Source organism: Lepidochelys kempii, chromosome 12, assembly GCF_965140265.1.
Source record: "Lepidochelys kempii isolate rLepKem1 chromosome 12, rLepKem1.hap2, whole genome shotgun sequence".
NCBI lineage: Eukaryota > Metazoa > Chordata > Testudines > Cheloniidae > Lepidochelys > Lepidochelys kempii.
This window is the reverse complement of record NC_133267.1, coordinates 9847956-9866678: the sequence shown is the minus strand read 5'-3', so window position 1 is coordinate 9866678 and position 18723 is coordinate 9847956. Positions and strand designations below refer to the sequence as shown.

General features: G+C 51.6%; 1 protein-coding gene across 1 annotated transcript; it reads left to right on the top strand.

The window, feature by feature from the left end:
- Positions 1-12544: 12544 nt before the first annotated feature.
- TMEM30B (transmembrane protein 30B) lies at positions 12545-18086 on the top strand. The gene has a single exon (XM_073307534.1). It carries the CDS (start codon positions 12589-12591, stop codon positions 13651-13653), a length of 1065 nt encoding a protein of 354 aa, XP_073163635.1. The 5' UTR covers positions 12545-12588; the 3' UTR covers positions 13654-18086.
- The last annotated feature ends 637 nt before the right edge of the window (positions 18087-18723 follow it).

Here is an 18723-nt window from a genome sequence, read left to right as displayed (position 1 = left end):
GCTGCCTGTGCAATAGCGTGTTCACACTTGCGGCACCTGTAGCGCTATTCGGAGTGGTGCACTGTGGGCAGCTATCCCACAGAGCACCTCTTCCTTTTCTGCCGCTAAGACTTGTGGGAAAGTGGAGGGGGTTGCGGGGCATCCTGGGTCCAGTCACAATGCCTTGTGATGCATTGCTTCGCAGCCCATCAATCCCTGTGCTTCCGTCTGCATTTGGTGCCATCTTTCAATGGTTTGTATACTGCGCGCCCTGCCTCCTTCGGGCTGCAGGAATGGATCCTGAACTGTTGACCAACATGCTGCTCACTCTGACCAACACGTCACGAGTTGCAGTGGAGTTATTCCTTAAACTACAAAGGCAAGAGGAGTACAACATTGATCTCACCGCACGTAGTAGCTATGACATGAGATTGCTTGTGGCATTCACGGAAGTGCTGACCACAGTGGAATGCCACTTTTAGGCTTGGGAAACAAGCACTGAGTGGTGGGATCGAATCGTGATGCACGTCTGGGATGACGAGCAGTGGCTGCAGAACTTTCGCATGAGGAAAGCCACATTCATGGGACTGTGTGATGAGCTCGCCTCAGCCCTGCGACACAAGAACACGAGAATGAGAGCTGCCCTGTCACTGGAGAAGCATGTGGCAATTGCACTGTGGAAGCTGGCTACTCCAGACTGCTACCGATTGGTCACTAACCAGTTTGAAGTGGAAATTTGACCATTGGAATCTTGTTGATGGAAGTGTGCAGAGCCATTAATTGCATCCTGCTCTGAAAGACCGTGACTCTGGACAACGTGCGTGACTTTGTGGATGGCTTTGCACAAATGGGCTTCCCTAACTGTGGAGGGGCGATAGATGCACATTCCAATTCTGGAATACATTAATCGCAAGGGGTATTTCTCAATGGTTCTCCAGGTGCTTGTGGATCACCATGGGCGTTTTACAGACATTAACGCAGGGTGGTTTGGAAAGGTTCATGACGCATGCATGTTTTGGAACACTGGCCAGTTCAAGAAGCTGCAAACAGGGGCTTTCTTCCTGGACCAGAAGATCACCACAGGGGAAGTCAAAATGCCCATTGTGATCCTGGGAGACCCTGCCTACTGCTTAATGCTGTGGCTCATGAAGCCATACATGGGGCAACTTGACAGCAGCAAGGAAAGGTTCAACAACAGGCTGAGCAAGTGCAGAATGACTGTGGAGTGTGCATTTGGCCATTTAAAAGCCCGCTGGCTCTGCCTCTGTGGGAAGCTGGACATGGCCGATGACAATCTATGCCTATAGCCACATGCTGTACACTCCAAAATATTTGTGAAGGGAAGGGTGAAAGTTTCACTCACAGCTGGACCACAGAGGCTCAGCACTTGGAGGCTGAGTTTGCATAGCCAGAGACCAGGGCTATTAGAGAGGCACAGTGTGGGGCCATAAGGATCAGGGATGCCTTGAGGCAGCAATTTTAAGATGAAAGCCACTAATTGTTGTTGCTATGCTCAGGATTGCGTGCTTGTAACGCTAGGAGTTGATTGGTGCACATGATGCAAGAAGGGGCTGTGACAGACCCAGGCCAGTTGGGTACAGCAGAGTAGTCGAAGGGAGATATACTGGCCACTGGATAAGCAGTTTTCTGTTCCCTGACTGACCAGAGCAGGGGCTGCTCCAGGCTAGGGTGGACACATGACTCCAATTAGCCTGCAAAGAGTCAGTTGAAGCCGTTAATCTAATGTGAACACCTGACTCTAATTAAGGCCCTTCTGATACTATAAAAGGGCTCACTCCAATCAGGCTGAGGAGAGCCAGGGGAGAGGAAGTGCAGCTGAAGGGCTGGGTAGTGAAGACACCCTCAAGCCACTGGAAAGGGAGCCCTAAGGTAAGAGTGAAGAAGGCGTTAAGAGAGAGAAGCGGGGGAGCTGTGGGGAAGTAGCCCAGGGAAATGTAGCAACTCTGGCAGTGAAATGTTGGCTGCCAACAGCTGCTGCCATTAGGATCCCTGGGCTGGAACCCGGGGTAGAGGGCGAGTCTGGGTTCCACCAACCCGCCACTACAGAAACACCTCCTGGGAGGGGAAGACAGGCCCCTGTCAGGACAGGAGGCTAAACTGTTCTGGAATAAGCTCAGAGGGACAACAGAAACTGTGGGAGTTCTCTCACCAACCTCCTTGCTGGCTTATGATGAAAAGGGCTCAGTAGACTGTAACCCTGGCCCTAGAGAGAGAAGGGCTACGTGGAGGGTCGCAGTGAGCTTCTGAGGCTAGCATAAACCGCCTGGAAGCGTGGGACCAATGGGGACAAGGTCAGAACTCTGCCACAGGGCCTTAACATTACAGTATGTTGCTTGGCAGTGCTATTTTTGCTTTTGCTTAATAGAATAAAGATTGCTTCCAAACAAACACAATTCTTTTATTAAATGACAACAACCGGAGGAGAGAGTCAAAGGAAAAAATTCATCAGCAGGGAGGGGGAGGGAGTATGGGGGAAGGGAAGTTCTCAAGAGGAGGAGGGGTCTCGGGACAGCTACAGATTTGTATATGTCCAGGGATCATACCCAACCTTGGCCTTTGGAGTACAGTGCTGTACTTCAGCAGGGCCAAACTGCTGAGGGATGGGTGTTGAGTGCAGTGAGTAGTGGGAGTCCACACTGCTGGACTGTGAGCAGGGAGGAGTGGAATGCTGCGGGCAGAGAGTGGAGCCAGGAGGTTGATAAGAGTGTGTTGGTGGTGTGAGTGTTGTGCATGGTAAAGAGCTTTGCAACAGCCGCTGCAGGGGCGGGCGGGCGCGGAGCTGCTTGGTTTGAAGAGCTAGTATCGCCTGGAGCGTGGCCACTTGGCGCTCCATAACTATTAGGAGCCGCTCCGTGGCTTCTTTCTGGTGTGCCACGTTCTCCTTTTGGTCCCTCTTCTCACTGTCCTGCCACTCCTTCAATTCCTGTTTCTTGGCAACTTAGTGCATCATAACCTCACGCAGAAAGTCCTCCTTAGTTCTTCTTGAACGCTTTCTAATTCTGTGCAGCCATTCTGTCGCCGATAAGGGAGGCTGGCCTCCCAAGGTCATCTCTGTGAAATTTAAATGCAACATTTTACAGAAGCAGTATTGTTTGCAACACAGACAACAGTGATTCAATGCTTTAAAACACAGCCAGTACTCACACACCTGTCATTAACTGGCTGACCCCAGGCAAGCACACAGGAGCCTCAAGACCCCCAAAATGGTGAGTAGGGGCAGGGGAAATCACTCTTCCCGGACGCTGCTATACACTTGGCACATGGCTCTTGGAGAGAGCCAGCACTGTAGGGTGGGCCTGATAATAATTTCTGTCACCACACTTTCTACAGGAGGTGATCATTATGGAAGATATCTCGCTTCTGAGGGTGAGCAGGGAATCAAGGGAGGGTCTTCTCCAAGCCTTCGGCTTCCGCCCTGGCGCCTATGTGGCTAGCCGGTGTGCAGCAATGGTCGCCGCTCCGTCACATCAAAGTGGTGCGGGAAAGTTACCATTAATGGGGCAAGAAACAAAGCAGCTCTGCCGAGGAAACTGCGGCAGCGGATTGCCAAGTATCTCCATGATAGATTTCTGGAGATCTCTAAGGGAGATTCCCGTGAAGTGAGGGAGTCTATCAACAGCCTGTTCCGCCACTCAGACTAGGCATGCGGTGGGAGACAAGCCTGCTTCCTGCAACCCTCCTGCCCCAACAACTGGCTTCATCAATCCCCAAATCAGATCCACTTACCAGGGGCCTCCTCTCCTGTTTGCGCTTCGCCAAGCTCCGACTGCTGTGACTGGCTAGGCTCCTCCGGGGTAGAAAAGAACTCCCGACTGCATGCATCTCTGACCTCCGAGTCATCTTCTGCCTCTGGGTCCCCCTCCCCCTCTTCGTCCAAGATTTCCTCCTCCTGGCTCAGTCCACTCTCGACTGGCATGTGAGCCAACAAAGTATCGACAGGGGCCTTTGCAGTGGAGGTGGGGTCGCCACCGAATATCACGTCCAGCTCTTTGTAGAACTGGCAACTCGTGGGCGCAGCACTGGAGCAGCGGTTTGCCGCCCGTGCCTTGTGGCAGGCAATCCACAGCTCCTTCACTTTTACCCTACACTGCAATGTGTCCCAGTCATGGCCCCTTTCTGTCATGCATCGTGAAATCTGTCCGTAGTTATCATAATTCCTACGGCTGGAGCGCAGCTGGGACTGCACAGCTTCCTCTCCCCAAATGCCGATGAGGTGACTTGCCCCAGGTTACCCACAGGCAAACCAGGAATAGAATCAAGGTCCTGAATCTCAGGCCACTGCTTCACCCACTAAGACACACTGCCTTTTTTTCCTTATAATGGCTCTCTATGCAGCAGTGAATTTAATGGATTTTTATCTGAAAACACAACACATTTATAAGCATTCTATCCTATAATTCAAAAATAGGCAGACTATTTATTTGTAATACTGTACAACACTGCTATTAACAGTACGTTGTGCAATTGTCTTTCCAGTGTAAGTCTTTGTATTCTAGCTTTCATCCCAGACTGACTTTTACAGCCCCGTTATAGCCACTTAAACACAGAGGTCAGGAGCAAAAACACTGACAGACTTTTAACTAGAGAACTGAACTGGGATCTTACAACAACTCCTTTTCAAACGTACACTAATTTTCCTTAAAAAACAAAACAAAAAAACAACTATTTGAATTGACAGGTTTCAGAGTAACAGCCGTGTTAGTCTGTATTCGTAAAAAGAAAAGGAGTACTTGTGGCACCTTAGAGACTAACCAATTTATTTGAGCATAAGCTTTCGTGAGCTACAGCTCACTTCATCGGATGTAATGTAATCGGATGCATCCGATGAAGTGAGCTGTAGCTCACGAAAGCTTATGCTCAAATAAATTGGTTAGTCTCTAAGGTGCCACAAGTACTCCTTTTCTTATTTGAATTGAGTAAACTATATGAGCGTAAGAGGAAGTCACAGGATCTGGACTTTGCCCTGCTATTTTGTTAGCAGGAAGTAACACTGGAACATGATTACTGTTATTTTATGAAGCATGTCCTACTAAATTCCTCCTTTGTATTGCAAGATTAGTCAATATGGGAAAACACAGGGGTTTACTATTCCTGGAAATGACACATACAGACATGCCCCCCACTTCTCCCGAAAGTTTGGTGATAAACTATGGTAAAAAGAAAACAAACCTTTAGAAATTATACAAGTGATTTGGTACCCACTGAAACAGCAAAATGCATCTTAAGTGACAGTTTCTATTGCCCACCAGGATATGTGAATGCAGTACTCACTAGTACGTTTAGGGCCCATAATGTGCATGAATGGCAATGTGTACCCATCAGAGTGTATGACTGCGGTAGCAGGAAATCTTTTTTTCACAGTGAAGTAGTCTGGGAGATGTTTTAAATTGTTGTTTATTTGACAATCAGTGTCCCTAATTTGGTTTTGTTCTGAAAGGAGTTACCTTAATTTAGAATGAGTGTTTCTTGGCAAAAGATCTGTCTTTTTTTATTACTCGAAGAAATAACACAGGGCAAGGGACCACAAGAACAAGTGGGAAGGACCGTGTCGAAAGTAATTCAGAGAGAATGTCAGGTATGTCTGTTTGTTGCTTCTCTGAAGCCTTGTCTACAGCAGGGAATTTTTACCAAAAAAATCCCATTGTAAATACACAGGTGTGGATAGGACTTAATGTAGATTGCTCTCTGGCATTAGTGATACAGCGCTGAAAAAGGTGGCTGGATTCAGAAAGCTGTCTATACTGAGTTCTCGCCTTTGCAAATGCTTGTGTCACAATCAAGTGCAGTGTAGTCTCAGCTTGAGAGAGAAAGTGTAAATGTAACCACAACAGGAGCTAAATTGCCCGTGTACTCTCTTTCAGCAATAAAAAGACATGGACCTTTTGTTTAACAAACTTGTGCCTGTACATGCTGGCCCACCAATAAACATACTGTGAGGTCACGAACCGTAGTTTCGTAGCTACCTAAGGGCAAATCCACACAACAATGAAATCTGCGTCAGGGGACCCAGGCACTATCTAGCTGCCCTCAACCCAGTTCAAGACTGTAAAGAGAAGCAACTTTAACTGTTTCATAAAAGACTAAAATCTTGAATATATCATTTGACATACTATCAGTTTCCCCAATGGGCATGTCAGAGACCACCTTAACCTTTCTAATAGACATAAGTCACACTGCAAGCTGCTGCACTTCAGCATCAGGCATATTGCCAGCTGCCACTGCCCCCCCACATTCACTCTCCTCCTCCTATTCCTCCAAGGATACTACCAGATGCCATGATCAACATCCCCCATGAATAACAGGTATGTGGATTACTTGCACATAAGTCCTTATGGGTATTTGGTGCTTCTAAGCTGCACCCACATGTTTGAACAGACCTTAGGCTAGCTCCTGTGCTCATGTGTCCTGATGAGGTGTTAACTAGGATATGTCCAATAAATTGGAAATGCTTTGTAACCTTATCATTTGATTTGATAGTAACTATAGTGTTTGATGATAACTGGTGAGTCCCAGAAGTTAGTTGTATGAAGTTGTATGGCATCTAATTTGTTTAAACCATTTTTCCCACTCAGCATGTGAAATATTTCTAGCTGTGAAAAAGTGGAATGCGGGAATGATTTCTATTAAACATGTTTTTTCACCCCTGAACAGCCCTGCTTGCAGGTAGAGATGGAAACATTTCTTTTGTACACATTAATATCACTGAAACAATAGCTCCCTCGGTAAAAAAATTAAGCTATTTTTCCAGATTTGGAAACTAGTAGTAACAATCTCATTTTATCCATTGCCAGTCATGCCTCCTATTTTCCTGGCTGAATGTTGGTAATTTTAGATACAAACATGCCCAATGTTTCTAATTAACAAAAAACATACAATGCCTTTGACATCGTTAGTTGTTAAGGTGTTAAAATACTGGAATTGTGTTTCTATTAGGGTTCCTTACCAAGCTATTTGTGGAATTCCCCTTAACTGTTTGCAATATAAGCAGTGCATTCTCAGAGAGTAGTACCCAAACCTGAAAAACACCTTTTTTGAGCCTTGCATAAAGTCAGCCCTAGATAATCAATATTTGAGTTTGAATGACCTAAGTATTAAGGTAGCAGGCTGTGCTATGTTTGCAAATAGTGAGCAGGACTGTCCTACCATGCTGTGCTGGGGTGTGTATAGATTTTGGGCTGGACTATTTATAGACAGTTTGCTATATGCTGTGTGTGTATATGTAGACACTATGCTGAGCTGACCAGATGCCATGCTAGGTGTATATGCATTTGTGTATATTGTGGTAGGATGGATTGCATGTGTATAGATTGTGCATTAGGCTGTTTACATATAATACGTACTTACCTGTGTGTAGATGCTTTGCTGGCTAAGTGTAGATACTGTATCAGGATGGGCTCTATGCATTTGTGTGTATGTATCCTGCAGGACTCTGCATGTTTGTAGATACACTGCAGTACTGCATGTGTGTGCGTACAGAAGGTCTGCAGGGCTGGTCTGGGTTGTGTGTGTGTGTATCTTATTGTCTGTGCAGAGATGACTGGCTTGACTGGGCTGGTGTGTGTGTGTGGATGGCCTGCAAAACTGGGCTGGGGTGTGTGTATCTTATGTTCTGTGTGTGTATAGATTTAGTCCTGAGGGCATTCTGCGGCAAAAAATTAAAAATTCTGCACCAAAATAATAAAAATTCTGCACACAATATTTTAAAATTTTGCAAAATTCTGCAAATTTTATTTGTCAAATAAATGTGAAGGTTCCAGCATGGCACTGGGGAGCACAGGCCACTGGCTGTACAGAGGTGGGAGATCACTGTACTGCTCCCCCGGGACACAGACTCAGCAGTGAGGCAGCACCCAACTCTGACACAGTGCAAGGACTGGGCCTGCCCCAGAAACACCTAAGGGCCCTGCCCCTTTGTGCCAGGTGCACCAGTGTGGGTAGGCAGGCTCAGCCCGGCAGGATCCAAGTGTGGAGGGGCTTAGTATGGTGGGATCCAGGTGTGGGTTGAGATGGTTCTGTGTGGGGCAATCTGGGTGCGGGGGGATCTGGATACACAGGGGCTTGTTGGGGGGTTCTGGGTGCAACAATAATGGTACTCTGCAGGGGGGGTCCAGATGAAGGTGGTTGGGGCTCAGCAGGAGGGGTCGGGGGGGACAGAGCTCGGTACAGGAGTCTGGGTGTGGTGGACTCAGTGAGGGGTCCAGATGCTGGGGGAGTGGGGCTCAGTGGGGTGGGGATCCAGGTGCAGCTGGTTGGGGCTCGGTGGGGTGGTGATCCATGTGTGGGTGGCTCGTCGGGGTAGTCCAGGTGCAGTGGGAGTGAGGCTCATCGAGGGGGGGTTCTGAGTGTGTATGGGGAGATGAGGCTCAGCAGGAGGGTCTGGAAGGAGTCTGGATGTATGGGGGTGGGGCAGATGGGGGAGCAGCTCCCTGTACAGAGATCTTTCCCCCTGCAGCTGAGGAGCAATGGTTGTAGAAAGTGTGTTGTGGGGTGAGAGGGGAGTTTTGTAGAGCTTCCTGTAGCTGCGGGAGAAATCTGGGGTGTGTCTGACCCAGCCCCAGATGCCATGCAAGGGAAGAGGAAGTCCCGTGCTCCCCAGCCCAGCTGGGACTAGCAGCTGAGCCCGGCGGAGGGTAGGAGCCACCCTTCAGGTCTTCCCCAGTCCCACCCCATGCCCCACTGTGATTTACCTCTCTGTGTGCTGCCCTGGGCACCTGAAATATACTGCTGGGGAGGGTCGCATGACTGCTCTTGTGGCTTCCCTTGGCTTCCCCATCAGAAAGTCATTTTTCTGCAGGGAAGCAAAGAAATCTGCAGGGGACCTAAATTCTGTGCACGCGCAGTGGTGCAGAATTCCCCCAGGAGTAATAGATGCAGGGTGGGTTGTGTGTTGATAACACTGATTTGTGGCTGCACTCCATTTTGTGGTGGTGTTAAACAAATTGAAGTGGGTACAGGTTCGCTCTTCATTCACAAGAAGTTCGGCTGGGCAGGAGACTGGGGCCAACCTCTCCCTTGGGCTCGATGAGACCCTGTCCTGTGGGGCATGTATGTGTGCTTGAGAGCTGGGCTGTATGGGATGCTGCTGTGGAGAGTGTTGTCGAAGACGTGAGCTCTCCCCTGGCCTGCTTGGAGGGGTTTGGGGGGCGGCTATTCCAGAGAGCCGGGCTCTCCCTGGGCTGTATGGGACCCTGCCCAGGGGGGTACTGTTGAAGAGCTTAGCTCTCCCTGGATCCTGCCTGGGGGGATGGAGGCTAGGCCAGAGAGCTCTCCCCAGGCTGTATGGTACCCTGCTCAGGGGAATGATACCAGAGATCCGGGCTCTCTCTAGGTTCTATGGGACCATGCCCGGGGGACGCTGTCAAAAAGCCAAGCTCTCCCCTGGACTCTGGCTGGGAATAGGGCAGGGGGTGGCTATGCCAGGCTCTCCCTGGGCTCTGTGGGACCATGCCCTGGGGACACTGTCAAAGAGCCAAGCTCTCCCCTGGACTATCCTGGACCCTGCCTGGGAATGGGGCGAGGGCGGCTATGCAGGGCTCTCCCTGGGCTATGGGACCCTGCCTGGTGGTGTGGGGCAATGACAAGGAAGGAGGCTCTCTCTAGGGTTGTATGGGGCCCTACCTAAGGGGCAGTGCTGGAGATCAGGACTGCCTGGGGCCCTGCCTGGCCGGGGGGGGGGGGCAATGACCGGGAGGGGGGCTCTCTCCCGGGGCTGCTGGCGGGGGAGGGGCAATGACAGGGAGGGGGGCTCTCTCCCGGGGCTGCTGGCGAGGGGGGGGCAATGACAGGGAGGGGGGGTACTCTCCCGGGGCTGCTGGCAGGGGGGGGGCAATGACAGGGAGGGGGGCTCTCTTCCGGGGCTGCTGGCGAGGGGGGGGGGCAATGACAGGGTGGGGGCTCTCTCCCGGGGCTGCTGGCCGGGGGGGGGGGCAATGACAGGGTGGGGGCTCTCTCCCGGGGCTGCTGGCCGGGGGGGGGGGGCAATGACAGGGTGGGGGCTCTCTCCCGGGGCTGCTGGCCGGGGGGGGGGGGCAATGACAGGGTGGGGGCTCTCTCCCGGGGCTGCCGGCGAGGGGGGGGGGCAAGGACAGGGAGGGGAGCTCTCTCCCGGGGCTGCCGGCGAGGGGGGGGCAAGGACAGGGAGGGGGGCTCTCTCCCGGGGCTGCCGGCGGGGGGGGCAATGATAGGGAGGGGGGCTCTCTCCCGGGGCTGCTGGCGAGGGGGGGGGGCAATGACAGGGTGGGGGCTCTCTCCCGGGGCTGCCGGCGAGGGGGGGGGGCAATGACAGGGTGGGGGCTCTCTCCCGGGGCTGCCGGCGAGGGGGGGGCAAGGACAGGGAGGGGGGCTCTCTCCCGGGGCTGCCGGCGGGGGGGGCAATGATAGGGAGGGGGGCTCTCTCCCGGGGCTGCTGGCAAGGGGGGGGGGCAATGACAGGGAGGGGGGCTCTCTCCCGGGGCTGCTGGCGAGGCGGGGGGCAATGATAGGGAGGGGGGCTCTCTCCCGGGGCTGCCGGCGAGGGGGGGGGCAATGACAGGGAGGGGGGCTCTCTCCCGGGGCTGCCGGCGAGGGGGGGGGCAATGACAGGGAGGGGGGCTCTCTCCCGGGGCTGCCGGCCGGGGGGGGGGCAATGACAGGGTGGGGGCTCTCTCCCGGGGCTGCTGGCGAGGGGGGGGGCAATGACAGGGTGGGGGCTCTCTCCCGGGGCTGCTGGCGAGGGGGGGGGGCAATGACAGGGTGGGGGCTCTCTCCCGGGGCTGCCGGCGAGGGGGGGGGGGGCAATGACAGGGTGGGGGCTCTCTCCCGGGGCTGCCGGCGAGGGGGGGGCAAGGACAGGGAGGGGGGCTCTCTCCCGGGGCTGCCGGCGGGGGGGGCAATGATAGGGAGGGGGGCTCTCTCCTGGGGCTGCTGGCAAGGGGGGGGGGCAATGACAGGGAGGGGGGCTCTCTCCCGGGGCTGCTGGCGAGGCGGGGGGCAATGATAGGGAGGGGGGCTCTCTCCCGGGGCTGCCGGCGAGGGGGGGGGCAATGACAGGGAGGGGGGCTCTCTCCCGGGGCTGCCGGCAAGGGGGGGGGGCAATGACAGGGTGGGGGCTCTCTCCCGGGGCTGCCGGCGAGGGGGGGGCAAGGACAGGGAGGGGGGCTCTCTCCCGGGGCTGCCGGCGGGGGGGGCAATGATAGGGAGGGGGGCTCTCTCCCGGGGCTGCTGGCAAGGGGGGGGGGCAATGACAGGGTGGGGGCTCTCTCCCGGGGCTGCCGGCGAGGGGGGGGGGCAATGACAGGGTGGGGGCTCTCTCCCGGGGCTGCCGGCGAGGGGGGGGGCAAGGACAGGGAGGGGGGCTCTCTCCCGGGGCTGCCGGCGGGGGGGGCAAGGACAGGGAGGGGGGCTCTCTCCCGGGGCTGCCGGCGAGGGGGGGGGCAATGACAGGGAGGGGGGCTCTCTCCCGGGGCTGCCGGCGAGGGGGGGGGCAATGACAGGGTGGGGGCTCTCTCCCGGGGCTGCCGGCGAGGGGGGGGGGCAATGACAGGGTGGGGGCTCTCTCCCGGGGCTGCCGGCGAGGCGGGGGGCAATGACAGGGAGGGGGGCTCTCTCCCGGGGCTGCCGGCGAGGGGGGGGGCAATGACAGGGTGGGGGCTCTCTCCCGGGGCTGCCGGCGAGGGGGGGGGCAATGACAGGGAGGGGGGCTCTCTCCCGGGGCTGCCGGCGAGGGGGGGGCAAGGACAGGGAGGGGGGCTCTCTCCCGGGGCTGCCGGCGGGGGGGGCAAGGACAGGGAGGGGGGCTCTCTCCCGGGGCTGCCGGCGAGGGGGGGGGGCAATGACAGGGTGGGGGCTCTCTCCCGGGGCTGCCGGCGAGGCGGGGGGCAATGACAGGGAGGGGGGCTCTCTCCCGGGGCTGCCGGCGAGGCGGGGGGCAATGACAGGGAGGGGGGCTCTCTCCCGGGGCTGCCGGCGAGGCGGGGGGCAATGACAGGGAGGGGGGCTCTCTCCCGGGGCTGCCGGCGAGGGGGGGGGCAATGACAGGGAGGGGGGCTCTCTCCCGGGGCTGCCGGCGAGGGGGGGGGCAATGACAGGGAGGGGGGCTCTCTCCCGGGGCTGCCGGCGAGGGGGGGGGCAATGACAGGGAGGGGGGCTCTCTCCCGGGGCTGCCGGCGAGGGGGGGGGCAATGACAGGGAGGGGGGCTCTCTCCCGGGGCTGCCGGCGAGGGGGGGGGCAATGACAGCGAGGGGGGCTCTCTCCCGGGGCTGCCGGCGAGGAGGGGGGCAATGACAGGGAGGGGGGCTCTCTCCCGGGGCTGCCGGCGAGGGGGGGGGCAATGACAGGGAGGGGGGCTCTCTCCCGCGGCTGCTGGCAAGGGGGGGGGCAATGACAGGGAGGGGGGCTCTCTCCCGGGGCTGCCGGCTGGGGCCCGGCCGGGTGGGGGGCAGCCGGCGAGGCCAGGGACGGGGTGGGGAAGGTGGTGTCGGGGAGCCCTGGCCCGGGCGGGGCCGGATGGCGGGCCGGCGGCACCGCCCCTCACCTGGCCGGCGCAGGCGGGGCGGGCCGGCTCTTCAGCGGGCCGGGCCGGCGGCGCGCCCCAGCGGAGCCCGGGCACCATGGCCGCCGCCTCGCCCTGCGCGGAGCCGGCCGGCCGCAACAAGCCGGACAACACGGCCTTCACGCAGCAGCGCCTGCCGGCCTGGCAGCCGCTGCTGTCGGCGGGCACCGCGCTGCCGCTCTTCTTCTGCGTGGGCCTGGCCTGCCTGGCGCTGGGGCTGGGGCTGCACTTCTCCTCGGGCACCATCCGCGAGCTGGAGCTCGACTACACCGGGGCGCCGGGCAGCGGCCACAGCTGCTCCCGCTGCGCCAACGCCAGCCGGGCGGCCGGGGCCGGGGCCGGGGCCTGCACCTGCTCGCTGCGCTTCGAGCTGCCCGAGCGCTTCCCGGGGCCCGTGTGCCTCTACTACCAGCTCTCCAACTACTACCAGAACCACCGGCGCTACAGCGTCTCCCGCGACAACCGGCAGCTCAGCGGGGACGCCGCGGGGCTCCGGAGCCCCGCCACGGAGTGCAGCCCCTTCCGAACGGACCCCCGGGGCCTCCCCATCGCCCCCTGCGGGGCCATCGCCAACAGCCGCTTCAACGACACCTTCGCCCTCTACCACCTGGCCAACGGCACCTTCCACCGCGTGCCCCTGGACAACCGAGGCATCTCCTGGTGGACCGACTCCAACATCAAGTTCAGCAACCCCGCCCTCCTCAATGGCACCTTGGAGGCCACCTTCAAGGGCACAGCCAAGCCCCCCAACTGGCCCCAAGCTGCCTACCTGCTGGACTCCAACCCCAACAACACCGGCTTCATCAACGAGGACTTCATCGTGTGGATGCGCATCGCTGCCCTGCCTACCTTCCGCAAGCTCTACCGCCGCGTGCGTGAGGGCAACTTCTCCTCTGGCCTGCCCCAGGGCACCTACTGCCTCAACATCACCTACAACTACCCTGTCCTCTCCTTCCAGGGCACCAAGAAGGTCATCTTCAGCACTGTTTCCTGGATGGGGGGCAAGAACCCCTTCCTGGGCATTGTCTACCTGGTCTTTGGCTCCGCCTGCATCCTCACTGGCTTTGTCATGCTGGCTGTGCATATCAAGTTCCAGCAACAAAACCAGATGGATGTGGAATAGAGAGATGGAGTCCAAATGCCCCCAAACTTTGGAGGAAGTTGTGCTTCAGATCCAAACTTTTCTGCTAGCATCCAGGCCTCATCCTTCTCTTTCACTGTTATAATTCTGATCTCAGTGGGTTTACTGTCAACTCTCACCACTGTAAGTGGGAGCAGAATTGGGCCTTCCGTGTCTGTAATGGGCTGAATGAAACCTCCTTCTCTTTGCCACAAAACTGGTTCAAACTCTACAGCTCCAACTTATTCAGACTGAGTGATAAGAGCATCACTTGGTGTATATCTGTGCACCTAAAGGGTCACTGTCAGATTTTCTTTTTGCCTAACACAATTACCAATGTTTCTAATGACACCATAGACTTTTTTCTTTTTAGGAGTGGAAGAATTTCAACCTGTTTTTCATCCTACGCTCTTTTCCTCTGTCTGGGTTTAACTTCTGTTTTTCTAACCTTTTTCTACCAATGAAAGTGAAGCTTGCTAGTCTGTTTATTTACAGATTCTAGTCAATTGCATATTCAGGTTACCATGCATTAGCACAATGACCTGCAGTTTGGATTGCAAACTTTACAGTGGATTGTCTTTAAAATCTAATCATATCATTTAATAATCTTAACGTTTCCAGTAGATCTGACAGGATTTTTACAGGACCTGTATTTGAGGCCTAAGTTATTGGTGCCTTTTTCTTTAAAGTAGTAAAAGGGACATTTGGCAGTGTCTTAGAAAGACCAAAGATCAGCAAGAGACCTTTTTCACAGTGATGAGCACTACCATATTGCTTGAGCCCAAGGTGTAAAACACTCCCATAAAGAAGCATCACTCTGCTGGTGGTTGATAATCCAATTGTCAACTGTTTTAATTTTAAAAATACTTTTTTTCTTTAAATTTTTGAAGAGTAGGAATGTATAGTAGTCCTTAGTGAAATGGAAAAAATTGAACTGGAGCTGTCCAAAAGGATAAACTTTAAGCTTGATATTAATCCTTAGTGAGAGACTATCTTGTGAGATACCAGCTGGGTAAGTGGTAACAGTGATCCAAAACTATTTCTCTTCCCTCTTTCCTTCCTCTCACTTGAGGTCTTGCTAGTAGATGCAGAGTGACTTTACCTATAAGCATCTTCTGAACAAAATTGACTAGTGGTGGTGGAGTCCACTTAATTTCACTTATGGCAAAAGGCTCCTTTCTTTCTCTGCTATAGATTTATCTTCCATTGAAAAGGGTAGAAGGATCTTTCCTCGTCCATATGTTCTTTTTCTAAAAGATATTGCTAAGAATGGCATTAAATAACTTTGAGACAAACACTTATATGGTAATGAAAATTGGTCATCCAACTTGCTTATCTAAAATAAATAACTTAATAATATTTTCAACCAAAACATACCCAATCATGTGTTCAAAAACAGTGACCCCAGCTAGGAGACTAGTCTGGGTTCTCAAATATGTATTTTCTTGAATGTTTATATTTTGTTTCTGTCCTTTGCTGGTTTTTTCCCCCTCTTAAAGAGCTGAGTTGACAACAAGTTAAAGTGATGGTACCTTGGGAACCATCACTTGATAGTGGTTGCTTATGAGAGGTACTCTGGTTAGCCCTGATTAGGATTCCATATTAGATATCTGAATGTCTGTGGCATGTAGATGATCTCTAATTCACAATGTAACTGCTCCCCTTGTCACATCTATGTATATTTGAAGTCTTTGGGCAAGTGTGGAACCTCTTTTTAATTTTTCAAGTTGGGTGATTCTTACTGCAGAAAAGTTTCTTCAAACTGAATTATAAATGCAGGCTTATTACGACTTCAGAAGCAGTGTCTTTTATACCAGTGCTGTGAACTGCATGTCAGTTGAAACTTGAAAAGTTATGTAAAGACTTAACCAAATTGCTTTTAGTTTTTTGAAAATGCTTTGAAGTACACGAGTAATTGTCTGTCTGAGAAATGACTTCGCATATTAAATGACATTTTTTTCAAGTTCACAGTGGAACTGGCTCTGTGGAATGCTGTAAGTGCAAGAAAAGGCCTTCATACGAACAAATATAATAGCAGTGTGTTCGGCCTGTGGACCAAATTCAGCTCTGTTCCACCCATGCAGATACCACTGAGGTTGCAAAGGTGTAAATGAGGGCAAACTTTGTCCTTTATGTTGTTGTTAACATTATTCTTGCTAACTGTTCTGTTTGAAAAATATATTTGCCCTGCAGTCTGATTCATCTGGGAAGTAGTCTGTAGGATGCGAATATACGTAACTTCATTCTTACTGTTAGGAATGCTAGCTGTCTGGATTGTGAAATGGGAGCATCACCCCGCAAACTGGTAACGGTGCTGGTTCTGCTGGTATCTCTTTAGCTTAATAACTGATGTGGATCTTCTGGAAGCCAACTTTGAGTGGAAAGGGCAAGCTCAACTTCAGTAGGGATAGTGTAGGGCTTTTTGTGGAAAGAACTCAACTACCTAAACCTGCTGTAGTCCACATGCCTTCCAAAAACATCCACAAAGTGCAGGCCAGTTGAGCAAACCTGCCTTGAGAGGTGGTGACTAGATTATGCATGCAGATGAAATGGAGGAAGACTTCATTGTAGACTGGAGGCATGATGCTTCTTTCACTTACCCTGGTGTGCATAACTCCATTGAATCCATGGAGTTATACTCTGATGTAACCAACATAAATTAGAGTAGAATCAGAATCTCGCTGACTTATGAGAGGCAAGTCTGCATAATTTTCAGTAACTGTTACTTGTCCATATTTTGTTTCCTCTGAATAGAGGACTTCCTCACTAAAGTGTGTGTAATTTTTACTCGTATATTATATATCTTTCCCAGCATTTTAAAAGCAGAGATAGTAAAGAAATACTTTTATTTCCCATTACCACCTGATGGATCCTTTCTAGTCTAAAGAAACTGGAGGTGACCCTCCTTTCTCCTCTCCCTGCAGTCCATTTTGGTAACTTTATTAATAGAGAAATCGGGTAAATAGCTCATTTCCCCCATTGAAGGCATAGTTAAGAGTTTGACAATATGAATGAATATTGAATTACCTTCTAGAAAGAACCCCATTCACTTTGTAAACTTTTTTAAGCTAAAAGGAGTTTATGGGGAGACTGTCCGTAATTATATTCAGAGTGCTTGGGGGCAGTCAAGGTCCCAATTTCTTAAAAATAGAAAACCAGGATTACTTATTCTATATGACAGCCAGCAGGTGAACTTGTAAAGAATACTTGCGACAGTTTCACTGGGTGGTGGTTTAGATCAAAGCTTATAATGAACATTTATGATGCACAATAAAAGGACAATTAAACAATGCTTAACATCTATCTTGGAATCCCATAAGGCTTTTCTTCTGTAGTAATGACAACAATTTTTAATTCACTTACAAAGCCTCTCATACTGGTAGGTCAAAGGTCAAAGCCTCTCATACTGGTAAATCAGGAAGACAAAGCCTTTCAAAGTGGTACAGTCTGGGTGAGCTTTGGTTCTTATTGGTATTCTGTTTGAAATTTAGTAGCCTTATTTCTTGTACCTGTAATTTTATGAGGAAAAGTAACTGCAGCAATGGTTTATTAGTTATCTATCTACCTGATTGCCCCAGAATATTAAGTAATTACAATTGCAAAATTGTGCCCACATTTTACTTTGCAAGTGCAAAAAAGGTAATCTGCGTTTTAAAACTGAACTGATTTTTTTAGAAAATGAACTACAGTGTTCCAGTGACAGTTGTGTTAATCCCAAATTTGTGCTGATAACACAGATTGGGATTGGATTTTCAGCACAGCAATAGGTTGGTGGGTTTTTGTTTTTGAAAGATCTTAACTAAAATTCAAAACAAATTTTATTTGGAGTGTTTTAAAGTCCTCCATTAGAACGAGAAGATTTTCTTTCTGTCATTTTAAATTCTGAACTAAAATGTTAATTCTGTTTCGTGGGATAATTCAACACATGTCATCTGGGATCAATTCAACTTTATTTTGAAGTTCACTTCAAAGGGTCCACTGTCAAAATAACTCCTTTCACTTGCAATACTATAAAATCTGAAAATCTAGCTATCCTGTTTATTCTTTTTCTACTTCAGGGTTTGGAGAGTGTAACTAGGCTCATAAATTTGACTTGTGCTTTATAGTTGCTTTCTAAGTCAATATCCTTTCTAGGTTTTATGAATTAACACAATGCTCTTTGTATAACTCCAGGTCATGAACTTGCAGAGAGATATTTCAGTTGAGTGATGAAAATACTCCCGATCACAGTTTTTAAACCATTACATTTTGGGGGTTAAAACTAGTTGTTGTGACCCTTTACTATGGTGAAGAGTGTGTTTGACTTCAGAAGTTGTAAAGAATGCATTTGAGGAGGAGTAGTGAGGAAAATTGATACAGGCACACTCAAACTTTCCGAGTACTGCACTGTATAGACTTGGGTGTGCATTAACTCTTAATAAAACGCTCTGAATATAGGTTTCTCTCTCTTTGATAGGATCAGTCTCCCCTGCTTTTGCAATGGAAACTTCAACAAATAGGTGGAAAAGGTCAATGGTATCTCATTTCACTGTGGTGAAATACCTTGGTTTCCTCTGTTGAATTACTGGTTTTGTGACAGACTTCTTCAGAACAGATGTCACTGCAACTCCTACAAAAGAGTTCCTTCTGGTTTCTTTTATAGCGGAAGCATGCCAGTGTCACAAAGGATTATGTTATGCCAGGAACAGGGGTTAAAGTAAGGGGGAGCAGCAAGGAGCACATCTCCTCCTTTGCTAATATCAGAGGGAGAGCAGCACTCCCAACACCTGCTCCCCCTCCTACTTGGCTGGTGCTCTGAGAGCTTCTTTACTGTTTCAATTAACTCTAGCCATTAACCAAGACCTCAAGCCTTCCTCCTATAATGCTAGTAGTCACTGGCAGGGAACATGCACTGGCTCTTTCACTGGTATCTATATTAAGGCTTGGTATGAAAATATCAATTACTATAATTTATTATTATGGTTCAAGTACTAGGGGTGAGGGGAGTTTATAGCTTTATCAAATTGATCGTACTTCTTAGTTAAGTCAATATTAATGGAGGGTACAGTGATTCCCAAATGAGTTCACCAAGAG

Bases quoted from the DNA above. Each gene is read 5' to 3' on its own strand.
- TMEM30B (XM_073307534.1), top strand. From the start codon at position 12,589: ATGGCCGCCGCCTCGCCCTGCGCGGAGCCGGCCGGCCGCAACAAGCCG.